The 26,597-nt window shown below is 41.9% G+C and overlaps 1 protein-coding gene across 15 annotated transcripts in view; it reads left to right on the plus strand.

Annotated features, from left to right (window-relative positions):
* LOC142049270 (ubiquitin-associated protein 2-like) overlaps positions 1–26,597 on the plus strand; it is a 98,451-nt gene that overhangs the window by 3,088 nt on the left and 68,766 nt on the right. For all 15 annotated transcript variants that reach the window (XM_075076781.1, XM_075076783.1, XM_075076784.1 and 12 more), the window contains exon 2: positions 25,812–25,951. In XM_075076781.1, coding sequence (XP_074932882.1) covers positions 25,853–25,951 — 99 coding nt within the window. In that variant the 5' untranslated portion in view covers positions 25,812–25,852. The remainder of the gene's footprint in view (positions 1–25,811; positions 25,952–26,597) is intronic.

Below are 26,597 nucleotides of genomic sequence, written 5' to 3' on the forward strand. Positions count from 1 at the left end.
GATGGGGCTTTTTGCTGAACTTTGGGGTTTTTTTCTGATACATTCTGCTCATTTGTAGCCCATTGCATCCTCTCTGCTTTTCAGAGAAGACCTAGTTTGGACTTGTACTGTTTTTCATATAACTTCCCTAAATAGGTCATGCTCATTAAAGTGAGAGCTGGGATGAAAGGTTGTGAAAGTAGCTCCTTTGTAATTACTTAAGGTTCATATTTTACAAAAACTGGAGAAAGGGTTTCTCCATTTTACTCTACTGTGAAAGTCCATGCTCTTTACCTTTGGCCATCTAAACTGGCAGTTTGTAGGAACTCCCTGTCCACCTGGGGCTCCTGCAGTCTGTTTCACAGGTGTGGTACCTTCAGCCTTTTTCCCTTCACTACTTCTCAATACTGCAAAGAGTAAACAGTGACTAAAGACAAATAGATTAGAGGTGATAGTCTGATGCCTAAAATCTCATGGGTTGCTCAGCTTATTTTGACTACATCATAACTATTTTGCTGAGCATATTGCTTTATTTATGTTCTCTCTAGATTTTAAAATTTGTAAGATAGGTTATGTGAACAACTTTGTGCAGTTCCCTTGGATGGAGTTGTTTCTACTCTCAGTTCTCTTGAAATTCTGAAATGCTTTTTTTTTGTCCAGCTGTCTTTGAAAGCTGCAAGATATGTGGCTTCTTTTGAAGATAAACTTGTCAAACTTTCTTCCTCTCCCTCCCCAGCTTCTTAAATCAGTCTTCCAACAGATGAGCTTGGAGGAGTACTTAACCTGGCTGAGTGTAGCATTTTGCATTAAAAACAATGTTTCCTATATTGAGAGAGCTTTGATCTTTCTTGAGACTTACGGTTTGCCTGAAGTAGTACTCCTATGGTGAACTTCATGGTTTTGGTTTTTTGCTTTATTGTACAGGAAACAGAGTTTATTCCAGATCTGCAGAAGATACGGCTTCAATTGAATTTGTGTTACAGAATCATTTAGTATTTGAATCCAAAGTTAAATGAAGAAAATGCAAATATTTTCTTAACCTCCAGATTTGAATCATCAGGTTGCACTTTTTTTAACCTGGTTTAATGGAAGAAAAAAAAAGTCTGTCTTAAGTCTGTTAGGCAGCCCTGTGGTTGAAGGTATAAAATTTTAATTCAGTAGCTACGATCATATTCCTAAATATTTTTAATGGTTAGCTGTAGAGAGAGGAAGTATTTTTGCAGTTTTACTGTGTGTGGCATAGGTTTCATCTAGAACACTTCAGTTTTATTTCTTATGACTAAAATACTGTTCCTGGAAGTAGGATGATGCTTTAGAGACCATATTGAGATTCCTTTTGAGCAAAGAAAAGGGAATTTTTTTTTCTACTGTATTTGTCTTGTTAAGTGTTTTGAGGATGGTGGATATAATAATATAGAATGAAGCATATGGCTTCTGAAAGCTTTTTTGTTTCCTCTTTCTATTTGGTTTTAAATGTTAACTGGATCATGGCTATTTTATGGTAATCATTTGACAATATATCATTATCACATTGTCCATGTTTCCCTGTATTTGAAGGCTATTGTTGATTTCTTTTTTTTTTTTTTTCATTTGTTCTGCATTTATATTCTTCCTTGATTTTCAAACTTGCATGTTGTCTTAGATGCAGTTCATAGAATTGTAGAATCATAGAATGGTTTGGGTGGGAAGGGACCTTTAGAGGTCTAGTCCAACCCCCCTGCAGTGAGCAGGGACATCTTCAACTAGATCAGGTTGCTCAGAGCCCCATCCAACCTGGCCTTGAATGTTTCTAGGGGTGGGTGTTGTGGTTTACCCCCAGTCAGCAACCAAGCACCATGCAGCCACTTGCTCACTCCCCCCTGGTGGGACGGGGGAGAGAATCAGAAGGGTAAAAGTGAGAAAACTCCTGGGTTGAGATAAAGACAGCTTAATAGGTAAAGCAAAACAAGGAATTCATTCACTACTTCCCATGGGCAGGCAGGTGTTCAGCCATCTCCAGGAAAGTAGGGCTCCATCACCTGTAACGGTTACTTGGGAAGACAAACACCATCACTCCAAACGTCCCCCCCTTCCTCCTTCTTCCCCCAGCTTTATATACTGAGCATGACGTCATATGGCATGGAATATCCCGTTGGTCAGTTGGGGTCAGCTGTCCTGGCTGTGTCCCCTCCCAGCTCCTTGTGCACCCGGCAGAGCACGGGGAGCTGAAAAAGTCCTTGACCAGTGTAAGCACTACTTAGCAACAACTAAAGCATCTCTGCATTATCACCACTGTTTCCAGCACAAATGCAAAACATAGCCCCATACTACTACTATGAAGAAATTTAACTCTATCCCAGCTGAAACCAGGACAATGGGGCATTGACCGCCTCTCTGGGCAACCTGGGCCAGGGTTTCCCCACCCTCACTGTAAAAAATTTCTTCCTTATATCCAGTCTAAATCTACCCTCCTTTAGTTTAAAACCATTGCCCCTTGTCCTGTCACAACAGGCCTTGCTAAAGAGGTTGCCCCCATCCTTCCTATAGTCCCCCTTTAAGTACTGGAAGGCCGCAATAAGGTCTCCCTGCAGCCTTCTCTTCTCCACGCTGAACAACCCCAACTCTCTCAGCCTGTCCTCATAGGAGAGCTGCTCCAGCCCTTGGAGCATTTTTGTGGCCCTCCTCTGGACCCGTTCAACAGGTCCATTCCTGTGCTGAGGGCAGTTTCAGTTCCAGCAACATCAATCTGAAAGGAATCCTGGTGCCAAACCCTGCTCTGCTGTCGGGATGTACATAATACATTGTATTTGAGAAGTTCTGGTCTGTGCTTTTGATGGGTTGTACCTCAAGGGACAGATATTTTCTGTTACTGGGCTTTTGTTTCGGCTTTCAGTCACACATTCTTCAGATCACTGACTTGTGATCCATTTTGAAACTGACATAAGAGGGACCTAAGTTACTGATGTTAACTTTGGGTGACTAAATGTGGAGGGGGAGCAGTACTGCACTTCCAGGTCTTGTGCTTCCCTTTATTTTATTAGACACTGAATGAATTTGAGTGCTTTGAACATGGGGTAAGTGCCAAGGGGTAGCTCTCTGAAATTCAGTTTAGAGAAAGGTTGAAATAGTGTTATGAGCTTGGTGAAGGCAAATTTAATGAGTATGTAAAAGTTTTGTTGGTGTTTGTTTTGGTCATGTCCCATTCCCCTCCCCGGGTGTTTGAGAAAACCTTATGGCTTCTGATACGCATCCTCAACCTGTTGGGTTTCTTTGCTGCTTCTTGATGTCCAGATAGCAGCTGTGCCCAGGAACCTTTCTTTGTGTCTTAGGAAAAGGCACTTATTATTTTTCTTGAATAGTTCTCTGTCATGACTGCAAGTATAAAACTCCTTGCAACTTTATACCTGTACTCCAGTTTTCATTGTTTACCACTTTATCTGTTGGTGGTGTAGTGTATGTTGCTGGATTTAAAGTCTCAGTGACTTTTGCCCTACCTGATTTAATTGAAGATAGACATTCACTTGATTTTTTTTTTAATGTGACTGAGCAAAAATGCTAGAGCTTAAGAATTGTCCCTAATGAAGCTTGTGGGGCATTTTTGATAGCAGCTTTTCTATTATAGGATTTCCTTCCCTTTTTACTTCACTTAATCACAGACTGGCTGAGGTTGGCAGGGACCTTTGGAGGTCATCTTGTCTTCCTGCTCAAGCAGGGCCACCTACAGCAGGTTGCCCAGGGCTGCATCTGGGCATCTTTTGAATATCTCCAAGGATGGAGACTCTACCACCTCACTGGACAACCTGTGCCAGTGCTCAATCACCCTCACAGTAAACATCAGCATTTCCTGATGTTCAGATGGAGCCTCCTGTGTTTCAGTTTGTGCCCATTGCCTCTGCTTCTGTCACTGGGCACTGCTGAAAAGAGCCTGGCTCTGTCTGTGCACTTTCCCTTCCCAAAGCTTTCTTCTTCTCTAGGTTAAACTACTTGACGTAGTAAAATCTGTAGTCTTTCAGGCAAACTCAAGGCCATATGCTCTTACATGCCTTTGAGAAGGAGGTGGATTGAATTTAGTATAGGGGTGGTGGTAACAGTAATTCATGACTCTTGATAGGTGGAGAGGTGGGTGGGTTTGGCATATGTTTAGAGTAAGTGCTGTGAAAATGCAGTAAGATGCTGTGCTGGTTTTGGCTGAGAAGGGGTTAATTCTCCTCACTGTGGGGGTCGGCTACCTTTCCAGCTTCCCGCCCTCTGCCGCGTGGCGGGGGTGGGGGGCTGGGAGGGGCAGGGCCATGGTGGGGACGGCTGACCCCGACTGGCCAATGGCAGGTTCATTCCATACCATGTGACACCATGACCAATATATTGGGGGGGGGGCAGTGGCAGCGCTGAGGCGGCGGGTCGGCGAGCAGCTGCGGCGCGTGCGGTTTGTTTCGGCGGTTCGTTCCCCCTCTCCCCTCCCCTCCCTCTCCCCTCCCTTCCCCCTCCCCCGGGGCTTTGCGCCTCTCGTTGTTCTCCTTTACATTGCATTTCTACTGTTGTTTCTTTTAATTTTAACTATTAAACTGTTCTTATCCCAACCCATGAGCGTTACCCTTCTGATTCTCTTCCCCATCTACCGGTGGGGGAGTGAGCGAGCAACTGTGTGGGGCTGAGCTGCCCCTAAACCACAACAGTCATTTTGGCGCCCAACGTGGGGCTTAAGGGTTGGAGATAACAACAGCTGCTGGTCACAGCACCATGTTGTCCTTTTTGCAGTTGGTGTTAAAAATCGGTGTTGGTTGTTTGAGTCTGCTGTGTTCTGCTGTGATTAGTAATGTTTTGCCTAGAAGATTTGTTATACAAACACTCGTTTTCAGCTTTATCTGGTATTTGGGGTTTTTGCTGAAACCGTTACTGTACTTCGGATACCACCTTGTTGAGGCAATTAGCAATTATACCTCCTCCTCTGAGAGATTTTATATGGAGGAAATACAGAATAGTACCTTTGCAACTTTGTTCTATGATGTCTCCGCCTTTAATGCAACAACCTTTTTGTATCTTGAACATCCTTGGGTGGTTAAGGTGCACTTATTGTTAGTTTTTGGGCATGTTGTTTTGGTTTTGACTAAGCAACTTAAGAATATCACCCAGAAATCTGCCCCGAGGCTTGATAGTTAGGAGTGGCAGGGCATGTGGGATAGCATGGGCAAATACCTAGGGCAGTGGGCACCCCCAGTGTTTTGGAGTTTCACCCCCGAACAAGTGCAGAATCCTAAAAAGCTAGTAGAATATTTGGAGGAAGTATGTTGTTACGCTGGGAACTCCAGAGAGACACAGATAACTGCAACATGCTGGGGTCTGGCCCATGCATACAGAGCCCTGCTCAACAGTATTCAGTGCCCCCAGGGGGAAGAGAATGTCTCTGGATTGAAATGCAAAGTGACTGGCACTGTAGACACTCCAGCCCTGACAACAGGCACTGTAGACACTCCAGCCCTGACAACAGGCACTGCAGCCACTCAAACCCCCACAACAAGTACCGGAGCTAGCTCAGAAAATAAACCCGTACCAGTATCAGTTGCCCCCATACACAAGACGAAATATTGGAAGCGGTCATCAACTCGTTTAGAACGGGATGATGAAGAACCAGGGCCATCGCAGGGAGAGGAGGGAGAAGTAATAAATGAAATAGAGACCACCTGATCCCTGTCCTTAAGCAAGTTACAAGCTACGCAAAAAGATTATAGCCGTCGTTCAGGTGAGCACATTGCCACCTGGCTGCTCCAATGCTGGGATAATGGGGCCAGTAGCCTGGAACTAGAGGGAAAAAGAAGCCAAACAATTGGGATCCCTTTCTGGGGAAGGGGGCGTTGACAAAGCAATTGGAAAAAAACCACAAGCCCTCAGCCTCTGGAGGCGACTCCTGTCTGGAGTGAAGGAAAGGTATCCCTTTAAAGAAGATGTTACATATCGTCCAGGAAAATGGACAACTATGGAGAAAGGCATCCAGTCTCTAAGGGATCTAGCTGTGCTTGAGGTGATTTATGGTGACCTGGACGATCAACGGTCATCCAAAGATCCAGATGAAGCCGAGTGCACATGACCCATGTGGCGGAAGTTTGTACGGAGCGCACCATCTTCGCATGCAAACTCATTGGCAGTGATGTCCTGGAAAGATGACGAGACACCAACGGTGGCAGAGGTGATTGATAGACTCCGGGATTACGACACAAATATCTCTTCCTCGCTTGTCTCTGCTGTGGAGAAACTATCCCGAGAGGTCCAGCAACTCAAAGAAGATCTGTCCTACTCCCCACCTCGACAGAGCAGTGTCTCAGCTGTTAGGAATAATCGTCCTTTGGCTCAAAGAAGGGGATACACACCACGGGCCACCCTATGGTTCTACCTGCGTGACCACGGAGAGGACATGATGAGGTGGGATGGCAAGCCTACTTCGACCCTACAGGCACGAGTACATGAACTGCAAGGAAGAACAGTCACTCAGGGAGGCTCTTCCAGGAAAGCTGCTGCTCCAGTTTCCAGCGAGCAAGTCCCCAGACAGAGGAGTAGAAGCGCAGATTTTATTTCTAAGTGTAATAGAGGGACTCCTGATTGACATTTACAGGAAATGAGTTGTGACTGCCATGATCAGGACTAGAGGGGCCCTGCCTCCAGCCGGGTGGAGGAAAGGGATAACCGGGCTTACTGGACTGTGTGGATCCGATGGCCTGGCACGTCCGACCCACAGGAGTATAAAGCTTTAGTGGACACCGGCGCACAGTGCACCTTAATGCCATCAAACTATATAGGGGCAGAACCCATCAGCATTGCTGGAGTGACAGGGGGATCCCAAGAGCTAACTGTATTGGAGGCCGAAGTGAGCCTAACCCGGAATGAGTGGCAAAAGCACCCCATTGTGACTGGCCCAGAGGCTCCGTGCATCCTTGGCATAGACTACCTCAGGAGAGGGTATTTCAAGGACCCAAAAGGTTACAAGTGGGCTTTTGGTGTAGCTGCCTTGGAGACGGAGGAAACTGAACAGCTGTCTACCTTGCCCGGTCTCTCAAAGGACCCTTCTGTTGTGGGGTTGCTGAAGGTCAAAGAATAACAGGTGCCAATCGCCACCACAACAGTGCACCGGCGGCAATATCGCACCAACAGAGACTCTCTGATCCCCATCCATAAACTCATTCACCAACTGAGGAGCCAAGGAGTCATCAGTAAGACTCACTCGCCCTTTAACAGTCCCATATGGCCAGTGCGGAAGTCTAATGGAGAGTGGAGACTAACAGTAGACTACCGTGGCCTGAATGAAGTCACTCCACCGTTGAGTGCTGCTGTGCCAGACATGCTAGAACTTCAGTACGAACTGGAGTCAAAGGCAGCCAAGTGGTATGCCACAATTGATATTGCTAATGCATTCTTCTCAATCCCTCTAGCAGCAGAGTGCAGGCCACAGTTTGCTTTCACATGGAGGGGCGTCCAGTACACCTGGAATCGACTGGCCCAGGGGTGGAAACACAGTCCTACCATTTGCCATGGACTGATTCAGACTGTACTGGAACAGGGAGAAGCTCCAGAACACCTTCAATACATTGATGACATCATAGTGTGGGGCAACACAGCGGAAGAAGTTTTTGAGAAAGGAGAGAAAATAGCCCAAATCCTTCTGAAAGCTGTTTTTGCCATAAAACAAAGTAAGGTGAAGGGACCTGCATGAGAAATCCAGTTCTTAGGAATCAAATGGCAAGATGGTCGTCGTCAGATTCCAATGGATGTGATCAACAAAATAGCAGCCATGTCTCCACCAACTAGCAAAAAGGAAACACAAGCTTTCTTGGGCGTTGTGGGTTTTTGGAGAATGCATATTCCAAATTACAGTCTGATCGTGAGCCCTCTCTATCAAGTGACCCGGAAAAAGAATGATTTCAAATGGGGCCCTGAGCAACGACAAGCCTTTGAACAGATTAAACGAGAAATAGTTCATGTAGTAGCTCTTGGGCCAGCCCGGGCAGGACAAGATGTAAAAAATGTGCTCTACACCGCAGTCGGGGATAATGGCCCTACCTGGAGCCTCTGGCAGAAAGCACCAGGGGAGACCCGGGGTCGACCCCTAGGGTTTTGGAGTCGGGGACACAGAGGGTCTGAAGCCCGCTATACTCCAACTGAAAAAGAGATATTGGCAGCATATGAAGGGGTTCGAGCTGCTTCAGAAGTGGTTGGTACTGAAGCACAGTTGCTCCTGGCACCCCGACTGCCAGTGCTGGGCTGGATGTTCAAAGGAAACATTCCCTCTACACACCATGGAACTGATGCTATGTGGAGTAAATGGGTTGCACTGATCACCCAGCGGGCTCGAGTAGGAAACCCCAGTTGCCCAGGAATCTTGGAAGTGATTATGGACTGGCCAGAAGGCAAAGATTTTGGATTATCACCAGAGGAGGAGGTGACACGTGCTGAAGAAGCCCCACTGTATAACAAACTGCCAGAAGATGAGAAGCAGTATGCCCTGTTCACTGATGGGTCCTGTCACCTTGTGGGAAAGCACCGGAGATGGAAGGCTGCTGTATGAAGTCCTACACGACAAGTAGCAGAAACTGCTGAAGGAGAAGGTGAATCGAGCCAGTTTGCAGAGGTAAAGGCCATCCAGCTGGCCTTAGACATCGCTGAACGGGAAAAGTGGCCAGTGCTCTATCTCTATACTGACTCCTGGATGGCAGCAAATGCCCTGTGGGACTGGCTGCAGCAATGGAAGCAAAGCAACTGGCAGCGCAGAGGCAAACCCATCTGGCCTGCCACATTGTGGCAAGATATTGCTGCCCGGGTAGAGAACCTGGTTGTAAAGGTACAGCATGTGGATGCTCACGCCCCCAAGAGTTGGGCCACTGAAGAACATCGAAACAACCAGCAGGTGGATCAGGCTGCCAAGATTGAAGTGGCTGAGGTGGATCTGGACTGGCAACATAAGGGTGAACTATTTCTAGCTCGGTGGGCCCATGACACCTCAGGCCATCAAGGGAGAGATGCAACACGCAGATGGGCTCGTGATCGAGGGGTGGACTTGACCATGGATATTATTGCACAGGTTATCCACGAATGTGACACATGCGCTGCAATCAAACAAGCGAAGCGGGTAAAGCCTCTGTGGTATGGGGGACGATGGCTGAAATATAAATATGGGGAGGCCTGACAAATTGACTATATCACACTCCCATAGACCTGCCAAGGCAAGCGCCATGTGCTTACAATGGTAGAAACGACGACTGGCTGGCTGGAAACATATCCTGTCCCCCACGCCACTGCCCGGAACACTATCCTGGGTCTTGAGAAACAAGTCCTGTGGCGACATGGCACCCCAGAGAGAACTGAGTCAGACAATGGGACTCATTTCCGAAATAACCTCATAGACACCTGGGCCAAAGAGCACGGCATTGAGTGGGTGTATCACATCCCCTATCACGCACCAGCCTCTGGGAAAATTGAACGGTACAATGGACTGTTAAAAACTACACTGAGAGCAATGGGGGGTGGAACATTCAAGCACTGGGATACACATTTAGCAAAAGCCACCTGGTTAGTCAACACGAGGGGATCTGCCAACCGAGCTGGCCCTGCCCAGTCAGAACCCTTACGTACTGTCGAAGGGGATAGAGTCCCTGTAGTGCACACAAAAAGTATGCTGGGCAAAACAGTCTGGGTTCTTCCTGCCTCCGGCAAAGGCAAACCCATTCGTGGGATTGCTTTTGCTCGAGGACCTGGGTGCACTTGGTGGGTGATGCGGGAGGATGGAGAAATCCGATGTGTGCCTCAAGGGGATTTGATTTTGGGTGAAAACAGTCAATGAACTGAATGGCACAATGTGAACTGCTATATAATACTGTGTGTCACCTCTGTGTTGTATCAATGATATCAGAGTATGAGCCTCCCAACCCATGGAAGATCAACTATGAAACAAGCCGTGTAGCAGTGATGGAACGATGACTGACTTGGTATGCAGCAACCCAATGCCACACACCATCTCTCCCACCCGGAAAGACTGATACAACAGATGGAGCCCAGAGTCATGGACTGGGTGAACTCAATGGACATTTTAATGGACATTTTACAGGGAAGGCCCATGAACTAAGGGAATGATGTCTGTGTATTATGTTAAAGGATGGGAAGGGGAGGGGTGGTGGTTGGTACGGTTGTATTGCATCATATGGGACCTGGGCATGGTGTAAATGGTATGGAATAAGGGGTGGAGAATGTGCTGGTTTTGGCTGAGAAGGGGTTAATTCTCCTCACTGTGGGGGTCTGCTACCTTTCCAGCTTCCCGCGCTCTGCCGCGTGGTGGGGGGGGGAGGGGGCTGGGAGGGGCAGGGCCATGGTGGGGACAGCTGACCCCGACTGGCCAATGGCAGGTTCATTCCATACCATGTGACACCATGACCAATATATTGAGGGGGGGGCAGTGGCAGCGCGGAGGCGTCGGGTCGGCGGGCGGTGAGCGGCTGCGGCGCGTGCGGTTTGTTTCGGCGGTTCGTTCCCCCTCTCCCCTCCCCTCCCTTCCCCCTCCCCCGGGGCTTTGCGCCTCTCGTTGTTCTCCTTTACATTGCATTTCTACTGTTGCTTCTTTTAATTTTAATTATTAAACTGTTCTTATCCCAACCCACGAGTGTTACCCTTCTGATTCTCTTCGCCATCTACCGGTGGGGGAGTGAGCGAGCGACTGTGTGGGGCTGAGCTGCCGGCTAAACCACGACAGATGCATATTTCAAATCCAGATAATTTCTGTGCTTGCAAATAAGGAGTAATTGGCTGTCCTGGCTCTAGCTGAACTCAAGAATGTAATTCAGCAGTTCTGTGAAGGAAGAAACAGATCTAACATTTGATTGTCTGATAGTGATAAAATTGCCCAAGTCCTGTGTATGTTTTGTCTAGGAATTGTGTGGATTGTAAATGATGGCTTAATGTACATACAGTGTTTAGGGGAGGTTAGGCTAAGTTCTTATTGTACTTCTGCATATTGAGCAGTTCATTTTATGAAGCTATGTGCTTCAAAATTATTTTTGAAAGTACTTTTTAATGAGACTAAAGGCAAAACTTTGCAGAATTAAACAAGTCCTGGTAAATTAGAAGTGAACTGGATCAGCATATTTTTCCTATTCTTGCAAATCCCAGCCCCCTTTCCCCAAATCCCCAGGACCCCCCTACAACTGCAGACAAAGGTTAAAATGAATTTACATGGTTAAAATGAATTCATAGTTAGGGATATTGAGTCTGAGAAGTGCTCGTACGGCTCTTTTAGTACAGTCCTCTGAAATGAAACATCAGTGAGATTTAGTTTCTGCTAGAAAACCTACCTCAAATATGTATATGTATAATCTCCCTTGCTGATTCTGTTGATTGCTAGGGAGTGCTTTTGAGTACTTCAGTCATGGGAAAGAGGGAAGTGAAAATGTCTAACTTCTATATTTCTTCTCAATAAACAAATCAATTAAAATAACTGATCAACAGAAGGTCCTAAGCATTTCTCTAGTTATGAAATGACCTAACTATTATAAAATATGATAAAACATAGGGCAAGAAACCACAGAACCATCCATTTTCAGTTAATATCTAAGCAAAAATTGAGCACAAAAACATATTGAGTGATGCATCTTACCTTGCAGGCCAGAACAAGCAGATTTTGAACATTGAGTCAGATTTTGCTAGGTAGGAAAAGTTTTAGTTATCACAGTCTAAGTAGTTGTTTGGGATTGGAGCTGAATGTAGGAGAGAACAAATGAAAGAGTCAATATGGTTTTCCTCACCAGGACTTTGTTAAGGAGTGGTAGGTGGCCAGGAACTGGTTTTATGGTTGTAGGTCCCCTTTATCAACAGACCCTGACTGAAAAGCTGACATGCGACTCTTCCCCTTCCAGTTGCTCCATGGTATTGGAGAAAAGTTAGGATCAGTTGTTAGCATGTTCTTTTGATGGTATGTTCTCTCCTTGAATCAACAGGCAGGTCCTAATGCAGTATGTAGAGGGAGAGGGACAGAATGAGTTGCCTGTGGAGGAGCAGGAGGATGTCGCTTGGGGTTACAAGACAGGTTTGGGGTGGGGGAAGAGTTTGGTATACTTGATCACTGATATGATGGGTTGCTACTTTGATTTGTTTGTTCAAATTATCCGGAGTCTGGCTCATAGCAGCAGAAATCAAGTAATTAATGCTGGGGAACCTTAGGTGTGTCTTTATAAACAAACAAACAAAATTCCTGCTTTGAACTGCACTGAAAGCAAGTAATGAAATAACACTGGGAATGATGAGCCCTGGTGGAATACTTGGGGAGGAGGAAGGGATCTCTGTTCTCTGCATCCCTTTTGGCTATTAAATCTGTGTGGTGAATTATTTGACACTGACTGCCTTTCAGTCTTTTGAACTGGTGTTACTCTGTTAGTGTGTAGTGGCTGGGGCTTCAGTAATGCGAACTGGAAAACTGTGAGATTGTTTTGCATCTTATTTCTCCTGGCATTCCTATGAATGCATTGTTGTTCTGCATTTATGGGTACGTGTAGTGCAGCATTGATGAGTTGCAATTTTTCCTAGAAGTTTATATATGAACAGAGATGCTGTGAAATACTTAAATTTTTTTTTTTAAGATATCTTTGTTCTTTTTTAAGGGAGACATGTTGAAGGGGAAGGGGTTTAGAGTGCCAGAAGAGAGAGCTTATGGTGGGGAAGGTTAGCTCTGTTTAGAGATTAACTTAGTCCTTCTGTTGAATAAAATGAGACCGTTACCACCTCTTACGTTTCCTGAAAGATCTCAACTTCAGACTTCTCAATTTCTCTGCCAGGTGAAGTGACTGCACATAAGCATAGCTCAAACACTGTGTTAAACTTTGCTAAAACATATATCTAAACTCTACTTATTTTATTATAGTTAAAGCCTAAAAGCATTCAGCTGAAGACAACACGTAAGAGACTGAAAATAGAGCTTTACACTAGGTTGGTTTATCCAAATGTATGTTTGGGTATATTATGGTTCTATTGTATTTTATACTAGTATGATATTTATGGCTCTGTGGAGCTCTGCTTTCTTGAAATTTTAAAGACCAGCTTGGAAGAAGTGGTATGCTTAGCTCTTCTAGGACTTGTTGTGAATTGACCTTCTGGGATGTATCAAATCTTGTTGAAATACTGACCTACAGTATTTAGCCTTCACACCTCTTTTTCAGAAGTTGTATGTATTTTTAAAATTACCTAAATTTCTAGTTAAAAGAAAAAACCCCACAAACCCAAACAGAAAGACGCCCTCAATTTATTTTTCCAAAAACTGTATAAAAGTATAAAATGAAGATTTTTATTAAGCTTCAGACCAGTTAAAAAAAACCCAAATCAAACTACAATCCAACAAAACATCCCCAAAAGCTCATCTTAAAGAAGATGCTGTGAATATTTTCCAATTGTATTTAAATCCAAAACATCACAGCTCCAAGAGCCTGAAGGTTAACCAAAACATTGTCATATGTTTCTGGAACTTAGGATTTCATGTCTTTTACAGCAATTGGATATATAACTAAAGCTCTGGAAGAGTTCAGCCAAAGAAATACTTGTTTACAGCATAAGAATTTTAGATTGACATCAGTGTACTTCTAACTCCTAAACAACAACTTGCATTTCAGTCATGTTAAAACCTCTGCTGACAAATGAGTTCTAGATAAACATTTATTTTTTAGTTGCCTCTGAAGTAAAATTACAGCCTTTTGTGTGCATTCACATTAGTGTATAAAGCTGAATATTTTTTTGAGTCACCAGGTTTAATCTAAATTTTTCTCACTTAATGTCATTGTGTTTCTTGGGCTCTTTTATTCTTTTTTAAAGTTTGATAGGAATTGTGATAATTCAGTTGAACAGAGGTTTTGTTCTCAAATGTACTTTAACGTTAGAATGTACATTAAAGTCTAACTGACCATCTCTGATATGGAAGGCCTTACTCTTGGTGCTTTGTGTTCTGGGAATTTTCTGTATTCATTGTGTATGTAACATTTGAGAACTTAGAATGGTTTTAAGGGAAGTTATATCTCTGGCTTTGGGAATGAGATAATCTATTTAAACATGCTTTTTTCCTTCCCTTCTTTCTCTGGCAAAAAAAAAATTCTGAAAAGAGCACAATGTTTTTCTTTTATATTTGTAACTCTCTTCAAATGGACTTTCATGAATAAGTGGAAGTAAAAATTCTACTCAAAGTTGCTGTTCTCAGAGTTGCATGTATACTCAGTGATGTTTAAATGCAGTGTATTGGGAATGGTTTCATTCCGTTCTGTCAGTCTCTTGCATTTGATCCTGCAAAGAAATTCCTGTGATGCAGCTGTGATCTCACAGTAACTTCTGTGACAACAAATCTCAAAAACTCAGGCTTCATGGCAAGGTTCTTTTGGGATATCAAAACTAAGGTCGTGCCAACACCTTCTGCCTTAAAGTTTTAGAGCACAGCAACAGGGTTGGTAAGTATCGTTTTTCAAATTTTAGACATGGGGAAAATGGACCAAAAAGGCAGTACTAACTTATATGAGGCTTGTATGCTTTCAAAAAAACCACCCCAAAACACCTGCAGAACTGCAGGTTTCAGTGTTCTGAAGGTGAGAGAGTGAGCAGCCTTTTAGCAGTTTACTTTCTGCTGATTACAGCTTTGGGTGGATGCTGTTGTCTTAGCCATGTATGTATCTTGGACTTCTTGCTCTTATCAGAGGAGGCATGCAGAATGATAAGTTGTGTTTTTCATTCTATGATTTTTATTTTCATCTTATTGTAGTGAATCAGGTTGTTTTAAGTAGTTTTCAAAAAGCCATGTTTTGGGCAGTGTACTCATTGAACTTGAAAAATAGTCTTTTGTATGTTTAAATTGAGAACCCATTTAAGTCATCATACTGTTCTGTATTTTAAATTTGCTTTCTCAGTTTATTTACAGTGTCATCATGACTTTTTACAGCAAGTGTGTTTAACAGTCCCCTGTTGTGCTAGAATTTTTACATAACATTCTATAAATGACTGAAAATGATTATTGTGATTAAAAAGCTGTTAAGTTTGTAATGCAATTTTAAAAACTTTTAATATTTTTCTTTGTTATCCCTTGCTTGTCCCTCGCTCAATTTCTGTGTAGATACAGCTTTTTGGTTTGCTAGGAGAAAATAACGTTTACAATACAGCTTCTGCTGAAATGGTTTTAAAGATTGTAATTGTTAAATCATTTGTTCAGTGAAGTTTTTATAGGTGCAGTATGATCTCTAAAGCTGATACCTGTAATATTTTAATACTGTTAGAGTTGAACACCGTAGTTAGCAAAAAGCGTATTCCAAATGCAATCTCAGAATTCACATGTGTACTGAGAGTGAGGTGCTGCAATTAATAAGTGAACTGTTTCAGAAACTAAGACGTGAAGAGTGCAAGTCCCTTTTCTTTCAAAAGTGAGTAACTTGGTCTTGCAGCCGAGTGCTCGGTCTTTTAGACTGATGGTAAAATAGGTGACTAATATCTTCTTGGGATGTTTTAGAAAACAGGCTTTCTACTTAGGCATTTTAATGTTGTGTTGCACAGTATATAAAGCTGGCATATGTCTGTGGAATCAGGAGCTGTTAGTGTAGTACAGCGTAGTAATGAACGACCCTGCAGAATACAAAAATATATTTAAAAGAAAATGTAAGAGTAAAGAAAATGAGTGAATTTCTGTGAAAAGGAATTTCTTAATGGCCTATCAATAGGAAGGAAGTTTTGAAGAAAAACGTTATTTGATAAATCAGATTTTGCAAACTTTTTTTTTAAAAAAAATTATTTGCACATTCTTCAATTTTATTATAAGCTAGTCTGGCTTGGAAAGAAAGGGTGGGGGAGAGTGAGAAACTCCTACCAGAGACAGAAAATGCACAACACCCAAGTAACATTTAAGTCAGTCCAGACTTGCAGAAAACGGTAAAGATGGGGAGCTGGAACAGTGACTGTGGGTCTAGAAGAAGCCTAAGGGTAGTCCCCGTTCCCTGTCCCTCCCCCCCATGTTGGAGAGAAAATAAATACTGAATTAAGTGCAATAAAAATTTGGGCAGTTTGGCATCATATGTGAGTAACTCTTCTCTTTGGTATCTTCTTTAAAAAGATTAAGAAACTAACTAGGAAGTGGGAGATAAATTTTCTTTTGCTTTTTAATGTTAAACATAAGAACAGCCTAGACTTTGTGATGAATTGTGTGGAGGGTACTTTATTTACCTGCTCCTTTCTAGCGTGTTGTATGTTTGAAGTGAAGACACTTAATCCTTCATCTCTTTGGATAGCTTGGTATTGTTTTGGTGTAGATCGGATAGACCTGGCCTTGTAGAAAATTCTAGATCAATGGAACAAGAATAAGTGATACCAAGTTAAGAAGTTGTGACCGTGAGAAAAATAATGCTCAAAATAAAATCGGAAAACCTGGGGTAAAATCAAGTTTTCTGACTGAAGCAGGTCAAGATGAGGATTAGTATCAAAGGAAACTAATAAAACCCACCTTGTTTAAAGCTAGACACAATGGTTGTCACTGGTTGCGACCATAGAAGGAGTGATCCAGAGTTGGCAGGGAAATAAAAATGATCTCTTATGGCTTTCAGTTCTCGGTACTGTTTCTGTGGCTGCTCATCTCCGAGCACCTGACAAAAAGTTTGAAAAAGGACTCTGCTTCTCGCAAGGTTTCACTTTGGAAAACTAAACTGAACCAAATGGTCATGAGTTTTCATCAAGAATTTATGCACAGTAAAAGCATAAGATTGTGAAGGAAGGAAACCTTTAATACTGCCTTAGAAACTATTGTTTATTTTCCTCCTTCTGGAAATTTATATTTAGAGTCGTATATATCACTGTGGGAAAAAATTAGGTTTTTATTTTAGTGGATTCTCCTCTTGCCTAAGATGAACCTTGAGAAATATAATCATCTGGGGGAAAATTATAGAAAGATGTTCTAGAATATCTTGCTTTATTTTAAAAAAAGCTTTTTTTCCCCAGCAAGACTCCTGGTTTTCTTTGGTTTTCTGAATATGTGAGCATATCACAAGCAGTGATCTATACTGGTGGTCTTCCCTCAGTATCTAGTTCAAGGAGTAGCTTCTGTACAAGGTGCAGGAATGATACCTGAGCTCTTTGGTGTTGCTACCAAAACTCCTGAAGCTAGAATAAAAAAATCTGATATCATGAGGTTTTTAGCACATTTTATAGATGTAGCCTTACTGATTACTTGGTGCATTTGCTCTTATGTCACTTGTGGCTTGTAATTTCACCATCGCTTTTTGTTGAGTGTTGTAATGTGATATGATGAGTGTTGCAAGTCTGAATTAATTTTCCTCTCCGAAACTTTTTTTATGGTGGCACTTTCTACTTTGTTCCTTGTTGTCAGTTCTACTGTGAATTAACTAGGTGCCCCTTTATTTTTGATGCAGTTGAGTGTGTTTCTGCCAGTGTGAGAATGTCACAAATGTCTTCACTCTTGCTTGGCTATTTTTAGTCCTGTTCCTTGTATCTGTTTCTATTCGAAGAATTCCTTTGGAAGCCGTTTCAGGTGAGCATGGTTTGGTGATGTGGGAGGGAGATGGAAGGGGCAGGGAAAGCACAAGCACCGAGCGTGTTCGTGATCTGGCAGCAAGATGTCCGATGTCGAGTGCTGCTTCCTGTGTGCCACCTTGTTTAAAAGAACCCTGGTCAAAGCGAATTCCTTCTTCTGGATATTGTCCTGGCTGTGTGGCTCTGAGGTTGTATTAGCTATTTCTTTGTTATTTGGAGTATGCGGGTTTTAACTTGAATCTTATTGAGTTTGTTTTTCCTCTGTAAACAGTAATTAATTTTAGGGGCTTTTTAGATATATGGGGCATTACATCAGAGCAAATAGCTGAAATGTGCATTTCTGTAGTTTAATAGCCAAAGCTGACAGTTCTCAGTACTTGTAACAGGAACAGGAGAAAAAGACAATTCAGCACCTTTTCTTGTTCTGGTACTGGTTTAATCTGGATTAGCTTTCCTAATAAATTTTTTAAAGTTATTTTTTGTTATTTAACAGATTTCAAAAGAATATGCGTGCCATAAGATAGTGATATATTCAAGGTCACTCTGCTGGCAGAGTCCCTTCCTGGGAGTTTTTTATTTTTTAAAATGCCTTGTAGGCATTTTTAATGGATTTTATTTTTTTTTTTCCCCTGCATGCAGAGGATCTGATCAGGATCGAGTCTTGCTATACTGGATCCCAGGAAAACAAAATGTGGACCTTTACATTTTACCTATGTTATAATGGTGCATGGCTGCTGAAATGCAAGTTCTCCCTTACCTTGTGAGCTTGATCCCTATCCCCCATGTCAGATTCAGCAGTTGTCTATAGCCACATAGTTTTCCACTGGATAAGCTTATTCAATTGACTCACTGTTTTGTTTTAGAGGGTTTAGTTTGCTCTTGGGTCAGCTCACTGAACCAACTCCCTCTGCAGCTGCAGGATTGTTAGTCTGAAGGGAAGTAGCAATATTATGTGGTTAAGGAGTAGGGGATCAGGAATGCTATTTCTGCTGACAGCAGTTGTGTGGTATTAGATATGAGCTGAAACTTGATTTTAATGGAATAAACTGGGTTCTACCTGCACTACAGATTGAACTTCGAATGAATACACAACCACATCCCAAATGGGAAATAACTCTTGTCATGATTTTTTGTCCCAAACTCTGCTCAGCTGTCTTCCACTAGTATGTGACTTCAGGAAGGCTGTGTTAGTTCTGGCTGCAGAAGGTAATGATTTGCAACCCTGAAAAACCTGCTAGTTATTTTTTTTTTCTCAGCTGCAATAAAGCTTTCCTTCTGTGAAGTACTAGTTAATGTTTTTTTTACAAGCCTCCTAGTTAATGCAGTGTATAATTCAGTCTGCGTATTTGTTGTAGGGGGTGACTAGGCTGTAGTTCTGCTAGCTGCTGCTTTGTTGGAAGTTTTAGGCACTGTAGTGCCCTTTCACTAGATGCTACTCAGGAAACCTTAGGAGGAAAAACACTGAGGGCTTTACCTTTTCTGTTTTTCTTCATTGATTGTTCAATTGTTTTGGGGGGGCAAACCCAGAGAAAACAGGTATGAAGAGGAGATTTGTAACACTGATGGCTCTTCACAACTGAATGTAGCAGTGATTGAATAAACAGCGAGTATACCGTGTATTGACTTGGCTAGTATTTTCTTTTATCTCCTTAGGCTAGAAAATAAGAGAGCAGAGGGCTCTGAAATGGAGGTGTTCCTTTCTTCCTGTAGCAAGAGGAAGTGGAGTGTGTAAGCACCAGGAACCACCTTTGAGTCACTGTGGTCTCTGTATGCTTCCTAACCTGAGATACTGGGTCAGTTGACAGCTCAGGACAGCATACGGTGTAGTCAGTGATGGGAATACATTATCTCCTTTTTACATTGGTAGCTTTTAGAGAGGGTTTGCATAAGAAAAACCTTTTCTATGATAGAGGGCAAGAAATTAGGTCCTTCCATCAAAGATGACAGGAACACATATTTAATTTATCCTTCAGGTCTTGGAATATCAGGACAGGCCAGAGCTTTTCTTAAAATATTCCTCATAAGAGAAACATACTTCAAAAGTGAACTTGCTGTTGGCCCTTCCTCACAGGATCTCCATGATTGCTGTTTCTCAAAGAGAATTCCTGTTTTCTATATATTATATTTCCATGTGGATCAATGCAGTGCTTTTTTTATCTAGTTCATGGCAACAACTGTGGTCTGGTCTGTGTTATGGTCTAGTAATATTCTCTAGCTCTGATAGGTGAGAGTGGTGCTTAGATAGACTAACAGCATGTTATTTTCTAACTGGGTCTCTGTTATTTAAAGTTTCATTACAGTCAATGGTAAGTGCTGGTAACTAGCGCATCTTGCAGGCCCTTGCAAACATGGGGCTTATAATTAGTTAGGACAGGGAGCAGGACTTTATTCTTTTTTCATGTGGAAGTCCAGCCGGTTGCTATCTAAAATGGTGTTCTTGCAGAAAGGCAGCAAAAGATGAGAATAGTGACTTTGTAGATATTGAAGTCTGAAACATAAAGTCAAGTCATCTGAATCTTCTAGGATGTTCACTGCCTTTTGATTGTCCAGAATCCCTCAGGAGTGTTGTCTTCTGACAGCAGCAGAGCTGGGTGGCTTTTGCTAACCAGGTTTTTAGCAGTCTGAAGATTGCCTTGGTTGTGTGAAAGATAAAGCCCTAGGTGGAAGTTGGTTAGGCTTCAATGATTTTAGTGCGATTGTCTTGTACTAAAAAAAAAAAAAGTGAAAGTTGAATTTGGGGAAATTTAGATTCCTCCTTCAGAAATTTCTGTATGAATAAGGGCACTTGTTGCCTCTGAAGTTTGATTATTTATAAAGAAATGATGAGGGCAAGTCTGCTAGATATTTATTGGGTGTAGTTGGCAGATTTTGGTTAAAGCTAGGATAATCAGTATATACTAAAATGTAAAACATCTGTTAGGCAGAGACACTGGGATAATAGCAAAGCTATAGTGAGATTAGAATTTTTTTATAAATAATGTTAATGATATTACTTAACTTTCATGATTGAAACCTGCTCTACTATTGGAAAACATGCACTGTTCAGTCCCCCTTCCACATCATGCTTTTGAGAGGGGCTCTGGATATGTGACCAGCTGTTGCTTAACTCTAGTATTTTGAAGATGAGCACTTCTTTTTCTTCCAAAGCAATGCTGTCTTTTATTTGTAAGACCTATTTGTATATTTCTTTGTCTTCCTTTGTATAACATTTGCTTATGAATACTAATCCTTGAAATTAACTTTTTTCTGATAATGAGAAATTACTCTTCTGTATATTGGGGTGTGTTCTTAGCTAATTATAGATTGACTTGGCAGAATAATAATTTCAACTAACAACTCGGTGGGTTTTAAGAAAGGTGGGTAAGAGTGTTCACTTGTTTATTCAGTATGCATTGCTAACACAACTGGAAGTGTATATGTTAGTTTATATGTTTGTGCTGATACTCTGGCCGCTCCCAGTAATCCTCTTTTCTTGGTAAAACATGAGAGCATACAAATAGTGCAATTTCTCTCTCCTGTGGTGTTCTGCCAGTGATACATGCAGGTCTACTCCTGGCCATCAATATTCTTCCTATTTACTGTAGAAGACCGTAAGATGTGACATGAATCCTCCCAGGATCAGCTCAGGTTCAGTATTGTTGGCTTGGGGCAGTACAGACACTGAGTAATTGGCACTGCTCCTGAGGAACATCTGACTCTTGCAAACTCTTTTCCCCTTTCAAGCAGTAACAAAGGTGGTGAGATTCTTTAGACAGTAGCACTTGAGGTAAATACATTGCATTGATGCTTTGCAGACATGTTTTTCTCCACTCTTTTTCCTCATGCTCGTGTTGCGCTACTGCTGTAGCAGTAAAATCTAGACTCATTGTACATGTACAGTAGTCATGCCATCATGAGGCAGTGTCCTGCAGCCTTTTCCCAGCCCTGTCATTGTGAGAAATCTTTGACTGAGTAGCTTTGTGATTAGAGTATAAAAAAGCAATCACACTTTTAAGCTGTTCATAGAGATTTCTGCACAGTGTTCTTTGTCACAGCAACTTGTCCAGAGAGTCAAGAAAATAACTTTATTGAGACTGCCTCAGGAAAAGAATTGAAATGGCAAGTGTTTTGTTCAGCTGATGGAAGTGAATGTTTAACTTCAGAAGGATTCTTGAAAGTTAGGTGGTATTGCAGTACGTGGTCTATCCCTGGAAGTTCAGGAATAGATTTAGTGTCTTGCGGGGCTTGCCACCCTGTCAAGCCAATTTGTATTCTGTGTATCTCTAGCTTTTCTGACATTGAGTCTAAAAGGACTAGATTTCTTGCTGAAAGAAAATTGAACAAAAGATCAAAGAAAGCATTATGATAGCTTTAAAAACCTGATTTTTGTGTTGATATGCATTCAGTTGCTCTTTGATTCTTCGCCTTCCTTTCTTCCTTCTAAATTCCAAAGCAAAAACCCAGTTAAATGTGTTCATGTGGAGACTTTGGGAGTGGGTGGGATTTGGTCTCTTAAGGAAAGTTGGGGGTTGAGATCCCAATACTTAAGTACCGATTTTGGAAACTAGGATAACTGTTGCCATTCCATCACCAGTTTGGTGATGGCTTATTATGCAATACTATATCTACTGTTGTAGTGTAGGTCCTTGAGCTAAACTTGCTGTACAGATAGAAACACTAAAACAAGGCCTTGAGATTGGGGATGATTTTCTTCTGAAATGCCTCTGTTGCTTTCCATTTCTAAGTCTAGTTATTTGCTTTATGAGGAAGTGCTGAAATTTGAATTCCGTAGTGCTTGAGAAGCTAAATATACTTGAACAGTTTTCTTAACTACTGATCAAGGGTTTGGGTTTTTTTTGCTTTGTTTTGGTTTTCGTTGTTTTTTTGTTTTTAAAGTAGAAGTAAAGACAACCTTCCTCTGGAGGTACTAGATTACATCAGTGAAAAAGTTTACAGCAATCTTCTTTCATGACACTAAAAAAAAACCCAACAAAGTATGAAAGTATGACCACCTCCTTTACACAACAGTTTTGGGAAGTCCTGTCTTTAATGCTTTCTCCCCCTTTTCTGCTAGTGCTCTGAGGGTCTGTTTTGCTTAATGTGTATCTATTTCTTCAAAATACAGCTGTTTTGGCTTCTTACTAGAGTTGCAATTTGTCTACAAGGTCAAATATTAACTGCTGATGAGGGACTTGAGCACTGAGCCAGACCCTGACATGGAAACTGAAACATCTGCTTGTCTGAATATTTTTTTTAAACATATTTTAATTGAGTTGTCTTCCAGTCTCAAATCTTCTTTCCTCATTTGATCTGCAGTTAAGTTCATCAGTTTGTTATATCCTACTCACTGCTATGACAACAGCCTGCCAAACAGACTTTAATATGAGGAATTGGAGAGAATAAGAAGCTGCTTTGCGAGCAAGGAAATGTTTTTGTTCAGCCCCATCTTATTAATTAGCAATATCCCACTTTAATGCTCAAAATTGTAGTCACTATGGTAATTTGAAGGCAGTGACTAACTGCCTCCCTTCTGCCTGTTGCTTTGGTGTACTCTAAAGAGAAGGTGTGAAGCCTCAGCCCGGTGTAGTGAAGACATGCCTGTGCCAGGGAGGTGTGATGTTTCCCTGGTCAGTGCACCATTGGCAGTGGAGCAGGGCCCTTCAGCTGTTCCTTATGTGTGCTGGGGCTGGGCTGGTTGCTGTGTCTGGGCACTGCTTGTAGACAGTGGGGGCCAACTAAGGGGAAACAAAATAGCTTTATTTTTAAAGCTCCCTTTACATTAAGCTGCTAATTGTGCTTTTAAGAAGACTGGATTGTGTATGAAATGGATTATAACTTGTCTGTGTTGGCTTGATGGGGAATGTCAAACTGAGGGTGTATTTCCACGCTTGTTTGAAGCAAGTGCAAGTCCATACCACTGCCAGGAAAAGGCTCTCACCTTTGCTGGTTTTCTGCTTTGGACCTGTTGCCAAATTGCTGCTCGTGACCTGCACGGTCAGCAAGATGAGGTTCTTTAAGGATCCTGTTACACTGTTGAGATTATTTGGGCTCTGTTCTTACCAGCAGGCTGATCTCACTGTGCTGCTTCATCCCCCAGGAGTGTTTCAAATGCTTGTGTGCTTGCCTTTTTCCTTCAAGTATCCTTTCATCCTGAAAAATAAACATGCCTTAAACAGCTGTGACATGGAGGCACTGTAAAATATATGTTAGGAGAGGGAGAAAAGACACAATCCTCCTCAGGAACCACAGGTTGCCTGGCTATCAGAAGTGTAGGCTATAGTTTAGCATATGCTTTACAAACAAATGGAAAACTCTTTTGTTTTAATGTATGTGTACTGCTGTCATGTCCAAAACATGGATTGCAATATTTTGAGTAACTTTGGTGAAATTAGAGAAAATAGTATTGAAATGTATGTCAGGATTTCTAGGTACCAGAATCTGTGTAAACATGATGTTAATTGATAAATGATGAACAAATTGAGACCCAGTGGAGTTATAATTTCTCAACATATCTTAAATCACAGTGGGCTAATTCCAGACAATCATATTTGAAACTATTAGCTTGTCTTTCATAGAGGTTAGTGCTTTCTGTTGTGTTCTCTGTTCAGGGTTTTTTTTTTATTGCTTATTGTGCTAGGCTCAAATTTTGATGAGCTGATCAATACTTAAAAACAAACCAAAACAAAAAAGCCCACCCCAAAAAAGAAAAACCGACCCGAAGGTCATTATTAGTGTATATAAACTTAAGTTAGTTTTTGGACATTGGCAGTCCAGTCAGCAAGGCTTATAAAGCAGATTTTAATGCAAAAGTAATTTCTACTGCAAACTCAACTGAAGACTGTCCATAACACGTTTAAAATATCAGTGGACAACCATGACCAGATAGTCAGTGATAAGTGTTGACCTTGCTGTTCAGAGTGTTTCTACATCTACTTAATATTTTGCTTTCCATAGAACATGTTGTCATGAGCTTGAATAACCTTTTGTTCTGACTGTATCTGGCTTTTAGGGTGTCAAGCACAGTGCTCTGAAGGCCTGGACCTTCTGGGTCTTAGAAGACAACAAAGTTAGACTGGGAGACAGATTGGCTTTGGTGAACATATTCATAAAGCTGGAGAAACACAGTGTTCCAGTTTAGCTCATGCTACGGTCAGTTCCTGGTAAAGGCAGGCCTTCTCTTGCTAAATATGTAAGAGTTCATGGAAATATACTTTCTCCTTAGACTTATTGAATGCTTTAACTAGCACATAAAGAAATTCAATGTTGAGCTTGGTGATAGCCAGCTTGCACCAAAGCTGCCACCCTGACAAGTTGCATGCTGAGGCGTGTTCATACGCTGGGGCTGCAGTAAAAGCACTTTACTGCTTGTTTGCACGTCTCGTTCTGCCCAGGTGCACCACATGCAGGTTGTCCTTAGTTCCCTAAATTTGCAGGTTTTACTTCCCAGTGTCATGGGGACAGAAACCAGGCAGTTGACTGTGACTGTTCTGACTGGTTAAGAGATCTGTTTCCAGTTATCATAGCTACTATAAACCATACTCATCAGTTAACCTTGTTAGATGCTGTACAAACACAGGGAGGATAATAAATTTCTTGTTTAAAAGTATTTTTAATGGTAGAGGATGAGGATGACTGAGAATGAAAGCTGACTGCCACATATGGCATAGCACTGATGTGTGTGCAGGGGCTGAGTTTTCTTTTGGGTTTCTTTGTTGCCATACAACAAAAGTATGTCTAAAGCAGGGTAACAGGTAGTTTTGTAAATAATTTCTGTAAGTATGCAGGAGAACATAAAACAAAATTACTGGCTACAGAAGGCTGTATTTAAAGGCAAGATGAGTGGGTGTTGGCCATGACCTCTGTATATGTGCAGGAAAGCAGTTTAATGATAGGGAAGAAAGGAATGACTTGGTTTGCAAATGTGATTTTTTTGTGTTAGTGTTCTGAGTGGGTATGAGAGTGGTTAAATTCCAGGCATCAAAACAAGACAGTAGGTATTACAGAAACTTAAGGAGTAATACAGCTTGGAGCTGGAATTTCAGCAGAGTAGCAGATAGAAAAGTCTATATGTTAAATAACTGGGAAAAGCTGTGAGGTTTAGATGTCGTTCAGAAGTACAGATCTAGACAGATCCCAATCAGCTGACAAAAACACTTTTTATCCACTGCATTTCCCCCTTTACTGTAAAGACTGCAATAAATCTGGTAATAGTGTATTAAAGCTGCTTTCTCAGGAGTCTCTGTATAGAGTTTGTGGTAAAGGCAGGAAGAGTTCAAGCTATTGCATTTTGTATATTATCTGGGTATCGAATCAATACCTTGCCTTAACTCATGCTCTTTTTTTTCTTTCAGATTTTCTATTTTGTACATACATTGTTTTGTATATACTGTATATGATGACTTCAGTGGGCAGTGAACGTACCCGGGGCACTCGGGACAAAATGCAAATTTCAACCACACAGCCAACACAACCACAGAAACAAGTAGTACAGGTATGTGCTGCTATATAATCATCTTTGAGTTGAAAGTGAGCATGTAATGATATGCATATTCTTCCCCAAGTCAGTAAAAACTGAGAAAAGACAGTAAAAATCACAGTCTATTTTGGAAGAGTATGTTTGATATCTTGCTTTAACTGCTCAGTAATCTAGCACAGCATTAAGTTGTTCCCATATCCTTGTCTCTAAAGGAGCTTTGTGTTCTTCAGCAGCATTTCCCATCAGTGAGGAATTCTGTGCCTGTGTCAGGATTTCTGTCCTGTGACCTCAGTGTCCTCACATCTGAGCTCTTCCATACACCAGCCTCATGATGCTAGAAGATTTTTGATTGATAAAGGAATTTTGATGATGGGAAAAGCTTTGTTAGATGCATGCTGTGTTCTACAGCGTGATTCAGTGTATCTGCAAGTCACAGAACCCTAACCTTCTTGTGCAGTGTCTTCACAAAGTGAAATGAAGGTGGGCATCCACCAGCAGACTAAAATTATTTTGAGTATCTGCGAGATTGAAATTAAGCTCTTACCCCATTGTCTTGATTCTCAGTAGCAGAGTAGTTAGGTTGTATGCTTGTCTGGGTTACAGATAGTGCAAAATGTCTCTGTTCCTGGCAACTCGTTATTCTCTTGTCAGGTACTTCTCA

This window comes from Phalacrocorax aristotelis, chromosome W (genome assembly GCF_949628215.1).
Source record: "Phalacrocorax aristotelis chromosome W, bGulAri2.1, whole genome shotgun sequence".
NCBI lineage: Eukaryota > Metazoa > Chordata > Aves > Suliformes > Phalacrocoracidae > Phalacrocorax > Phalacrocorax aristotelis.